Source organism: Caloenas nicobarica, chromosome 14 (assembly GCF_036013445.1).
Source record: "Caloenas nicobarica isolate bCalNic1 chromosome 14, bCalNic1.hap1, whole genome shotgun sequence".
Lineage (NCBI taxonomy): Eukaryota > Metazoa > Chordata > Aves > Columbiformes > Columbidae > Caloenas > Caloenas nicobarica.
This window is the reverse complement of record NC_088258.1, coordinates 11,372,740-11,378,167: the sequence shown is the minus strand read 5'-3', so window position 1 is coordinate 11,378,167 and position 5,428 is coordinate 11,372,740. Positions and strand designations below refer to the sequence as shown.

Sequence of the window (5,428 nt, the reverse complement as noted above, 5' to 3'; positions counted from 1 at the left end):
AAAGCAGTTCCCTCGCACTGAACAGCTGATTATGAAATTAGTTTGCTTTAATTCATGTCTTCTCTACTTACAGGATAAGTGTAAAGTCATCACCTAAGGTTTGTGTTCTGTCTGTAATCCACACAAATTGGCCCCAGGCAGAGCATTGGTACTGGTCACCAGCAGGCACATGCAGCTGTCCCACACTGTGGCCCTCTGGCTTCTGGCTTGGGTCGTACTGGTTGCAGAGTCCTCTCTACATTCATGGCCCTGACCATTCAGTTTAAGTGTGACCCATGAAATCTCTTTTCACAGGTGATCCCAGTAGCAGAACCATCAACACGTATGGCATAACGCTTCCAGCCTCATGCCGGCCATACCGAATGTGCCATTCTCTAATGGTAGCTGGAATAAAATAGGTGTTTCAGGGAAAGCTCTGCTTTCCACCACTGCCAAGTACAGGATTTTACAGAATAATTTCCAGCTTTATTCCGCGGAATACAGACATCTGCCATACCACGAGCCTACACATACAGCGTCAGAGGCACTACGCACTCAGCCACGTGCAGCGCTCTGAGTGGAACTGAAATACTTCAAAATTTTTCCTCATCTTGGATTTTAAAACTTTTGACTTCTCTTACAGTCAGACTTGTACAGAGAAAAGCTATACCCTGAAGTATGTAATTTGACAAAGCTTAGAGAATGGTATGTGTTTGCCCATAACACACAATAGCCATTAATTTATCTATTACAAGTTCCACCTGAATACTTGAGGTATTTTGTAAAACTACAGTAGAATTGCTTGACCTTAGCCATAACCTGACATCAGAGCCACTACAGTGAAGGCCTAGTCCTGATTGCACATTTATAATGCAAATTCTATTTTTGTTCTGATAGTGACTTGGAAGTCATTGATACTTCAGAGATCCAGAAAGCCACAGGACCAGAAAGTGTCAGTTTGTTAATTTGTTTCTCTTCAGAGAATTGTTTTGGATGTCTCTTTACTATGTTCTCTTTGCTGTTTGCTTAAGGCTGACCTGAACTAGGTCTGGTGCCTTTTATTTTTTTCTTTTTGTTGGCTAGCAAGCATCTGGATTTTGCTAAGTTTAACTTCCTGTTGTGCACCAAAAAACTAGGGACCACAATGGACCTTGCAGTTGCCCTATCAGGATCTGAGCACAATATTAAAGTACATAATAAGAAACAGAGCAGTTAAAAGATTTACAGGGTTAATACAGCTACCAACATGTGAAACATTTCTTACCTGCTTTGAGAAGTGTTAATCATGGTTTTCCCTTTTTTTTTTTTTTTTTTGAGTGCTGCTCAAGTACTCTCACTTCTGCTAGATTAAAAATTATGGGATTTCTGTAAACCTCTCTGCAGAAACCAGAATTCTGGTACCAGCTGGTCAGAACTTGAGCAGGGTTTTGAATAGAGGTTGTAGAAATCCGGGGGAGGGACTGGTGAATTGGTGTTCAACAAAACCTCATTGTCATCGCTGTCCTTGTAAGCATGTTGTCAGCAAGAGGAAAGTCAAACTGAGAACTGTATTTGGCAGCATTTTGGGAATTAGTTTGTTCAACATATCAGTGCAGTAGTTGTAGTAAGTGTCTCTAGCAAGTCTCGTACACTTTTACAGAAGCAAAGGTCCAGTAATTCGAAGTCTTACCACATCTTCACTTTTATTATGAATACTCTAGGTGTTTTTATAATTTTTACTGACACTCAGTAACTGTATAATTGTGTACAACATGTTGATGAAGTCATGTTAGAGAATACATAGAAAGCAGTGCAGCTGAAGCATATAAAGTTAATATTGTTTACAGCATACTGTGGACAGTGCCAAATAAATGTTTAAACAAATACTTAACTACACTTCATGGTGTAACTAGTAACTGTACACAGATTCATAAAAAATGACATCTCATGTGTAATCTGTATTCTTAAATAAAATATTTATAATTGAACTTCCCTGGACTTCTTACTTTACACCTAATACAGACCTAAATGGAATCATTAGTGCATGTTAAATATATTCTTATGAAGACAAGCCTACAGAAAACATGCTGTATGCATAGAGTGCACTGGATTTTGCTGCCTTAGCATTTAAGCCAAGGAACATTTCTCTTTTCCTTTTGCTATTGCTGTACCACACGCTATCAGCCCCCATCAGGAAAAGTTCAACATGAATAAACAGTAAATCAGGGTTATCCATGCACTTAAATGGCAGTTTTCCTTACCTGCATCTGCAGATCCACCAAGAGACAGAGGTTTCAATACGCATGAGGAAGAAACAGAGAAAAGAACACACCAAGTTTCTCTGTTGGTGAGGGTCAGTTGCTTTGCCATTGTTTCAAATGAAATAACAGCTAGAAGAGCAGTGCAAAGAGTTAACTTGCTTCTGACAATTCAAAAAAAAGTTTTAGCTGTTACAAGTGATCAGGTTTCATTCTTTCTTGGGTTTAAATCCTGCACCTCATCCTGCTGAGGTTTTGGGTTTGGAAAAAGAGGAATCGTACTAACACCACAAAACAAGACCACTGTCCCTCACAGACACAGATGCTGAGGTGATCAACCCTCCAAGTTCAACAGAATACAAAGTACACATTTTCAGCCTTAATTCACCAGAGCTTTTAGGTGCCTTACCTTTTTTTCATTTTAGGTAAACCCAGATGGAGTACGGAGTGGAAAGAGTATTTGGCAACAGAACTTTTGATGTTAGAATATGCCCAAATTAGTACACACATCAAGGGACAGAGATGACTTCTTTCCCAGGCTATAAGGTAATCTTCACAGAAGACTGCTTAATTCACACAGTTTAAGAGAATTTTGGTAACATTTACTGAAGTTTTTGCAACTCAAATGTTACAGCATTAATTAAATGGCATTCGTACATACAAACCAAATATTAATATATGCAAAGAAGGACAAGTAATTCCAAACTGATGAGCAATAAGATCCAAACTGAACGAAGGATCACAGATTGTCCCTGTCATTCACAGCACCGTAGTTGAGGCAATTTCTAGGAGAGGCTCCTGAAATGCTGGCCCAGTCTCTGACTTACCCTTACAGCTGAACCGTCAATGTGTCTTGCAACGTGCACCCTTGTTTTGCCCAGTTATGTTCACATCCTGGAGGACCCTGCCAGGAGAGCCCCCACACCTTACTCAGCACTACAGACCGCTCTTCCCAGTTACCTCCATTCCATTAATGCACGAGTGTGATCTCTGACATCCAGCATTATTGGTCATATGTATGCATGAAACAAGTTCTAATTTCAAGAGTCAGCTTCCTGGCCAACCTAAAATTTGCTAAAAGCAGCAATGAATTTAAAGTGAGGATGCACTGGCAGAGTTACTGCATTTCACTTCCAGAGTTTTTCCTGTTCCAAAACCACCCAGGAGGCCAGCTGACCTTCCGAGTAGGGCAGTTTAGACCCAGAACTGCTGGTGACAACGCACCATGTACATCACTGCATCTGACAGGGACGAGAGGCTGCTCACACCTTTAACAAGCTGCAAAGACACTGAATCCAGCAGATCGTTCTTTACCGTTTCTACTTACACACTGCATGCACTCACCAGCAGGCTTTGTGCAGGAAAGTGGCAGAAGTATGTACTATGTCAGTTTGGTAAATGAATTAAACTTCACTAAAGAATAAGCACAATGAGCAACCAACAAGGAAAATCACTGGAAATTAGCTGCTGTGTCACTCAAGGTCTCCAAATATTTGAGTAAACTTCTGTCTGTCTATAATCTGGCCAAACTTGATCGTAAAATATAAAACTTCTTTACTATTATACCGTTTGAACTGGTGAAGGAGCTCGCCTTTGCTATCTCCAATTTCATCCAAAGTCATCACTGTCTCTATGGGACAGCAAATGTCATTCCGTCTTCCCCAAAACGTCAAGTGGGCCACTTTGACAGTACAGCCAGTCTCATTTAAGTAGATTAATCCAATAATACGCCTGAAAAAGTAGCTCATACCATACAACATTGCACCAGCAAAGAGCGCAAGGCCAGTTGTATAAAAGAGGATATTCTGAGAAACCTGGTCGTGCAGGTAGAGGTAGCAGATGGGCGGCAGCGTGAGGGCAGTGGTGGCAGTCTGCAACAGCTTCAGCCTGGAGAGCACCCTGCAGTACTTGATCCCCGGGAACCTGTAGACCAGTTTGAACTCTTCTGTCTTCTCATCCGCAGCCTTTGGGCGGACTGCAGCAGCAGGGTCCGAATGGCACAAACACACACACGGCACTCGCTGTCTCCCAAGATAATTATTAACAGCATTAATTTGCCAGTTTTGTGACTGCAAACGCTCCCATGTACCAAAAAAACATGGTGGGCGAGCATCGTCCTTTTTCCATGACCTCGTCCAGAGCTTGTTTTGTGGACATCTCCCAAAAGAAGGTGGCATGCAGACTTTAGTCCTAATCCTGCAGAGCCTGGCCTACAAAGAAATATTCCCACAGGTCATCATTTGAGTCTTCATAACCTAATCGCATTCAGCTCAGCGTCTGCTCCTTAGGCACCTGAAGACAGCGTAAGCCTGCCCATCCCAGCTCGCTGTAACCTTATACTTAAGACTAGTTCTATGTTAGAGGACTGGCTTGCAGCCCTCCCCACAGATGAGGAGGGAAAATACTTCTGATGACACCATGATGCCAGTCAGCTGTGTAACCCTACGGCACCCCATGCTGCCCTCTTTTTCTGAGCAACCTCCAGGTGAACACACCAGCTCTACAGGTGGCTTCTAAGGAGGGGGGTAAGAGAACGTGGGCCTGCCAGCCGGTCAAATAGCGAAACTTTACACAACCACTTAAAAAACTGTTTCAGGGAAACAAAAAAGACGACGGAGCACTATACCAGGGAGGAGAGCGAAACACCGAGAGGGACTGGACATCAGGAACGTGCAGAGCCCGGGAGAGGAGAAAGGGAACGGCTGCGCTGCCCCACGCCCGCGCTGCCGGCCGCGCCTGTACCGGGCCGCGCAGCCCAGCGGGCGCCGGCGCCCACCGACTCGGGCCCGGGGACGCCGCCACTGCGGCCCCCGCGCCGGCAGAGGAACGAACGCGCCGCTTCCTCCGGCGCCCTCCCAGCCCCGAGCCCGGCTCCGGCTCCCGCGGGGAGCGGCCTGACCCTCCCGGGCCGTTACCGGCCGGTGGGCGCCGCGCGTGACCCCCACGGCCGTTACTCGGCCGTCAGGCGCCGCGCGCGGACTGCCCCTCTCCACGCTGAGGCGGCCGCTGGCGGCCCAGCCGCGCTGCCGGCGCCCCACGGGCGGCACCGCTCACCGTGGAAGGGACGGCCCGTCCCCCGGCGGGTCGCCATGTCCCGGCTCCCGCGGCACAGCCTCCCCGCCCGGAGCCGCCGCCCGCCCCGCTTACCGCCGCCATGGCTGCGCCGCCACGTCCAACCGCCGCGCGGCGGGAGGGGCCGGCACGTCCCGCTT

At 46.2% G+C, this 5,428-nt stretch overlaps 1 protein-coding gene across 2 annotated transcripts; it reads right to left on the bottom strand.

The window, feature by feature from the left end:
* Positions 1 to 1,930: 1,930 nt before the first annotated feature.
* On the bottom strand, positions 1,931 to 5,414 carry TMEM186 (transmembrane protein 186). Of its 2 annotated transcripts, none has more exons than XM_065645024.1 (2): positions 5,364 to 5,414; positions 1,931 to 4,426 (listed from the first exon to the last, which is right to left on the bottom strand). In XM_065645024.1, exons 1-2 carry the CDS (start codon positions 5,370 to 5,372, stop codon positions 3,689 to 3,691), a joined length of 747 nt encoding a protein of 248 aa, XP_065501096.1. In that variant the 5' UTR covers positions 5,373 to 5,414; the 3' UTR covers positions 1,931 to 3,688. The 2 variants fall into 2 exon arrangements, with proteins under 2 accessions (XP_065501096.1, XP_065501097.1); XM_065645025.1 differs by having other exon boundaries at positions 1,931 to 4,421; positions 5,364 to 5,379.
* Positions 5,415 to 5,428: the final 14 nt, after the last annotated feature.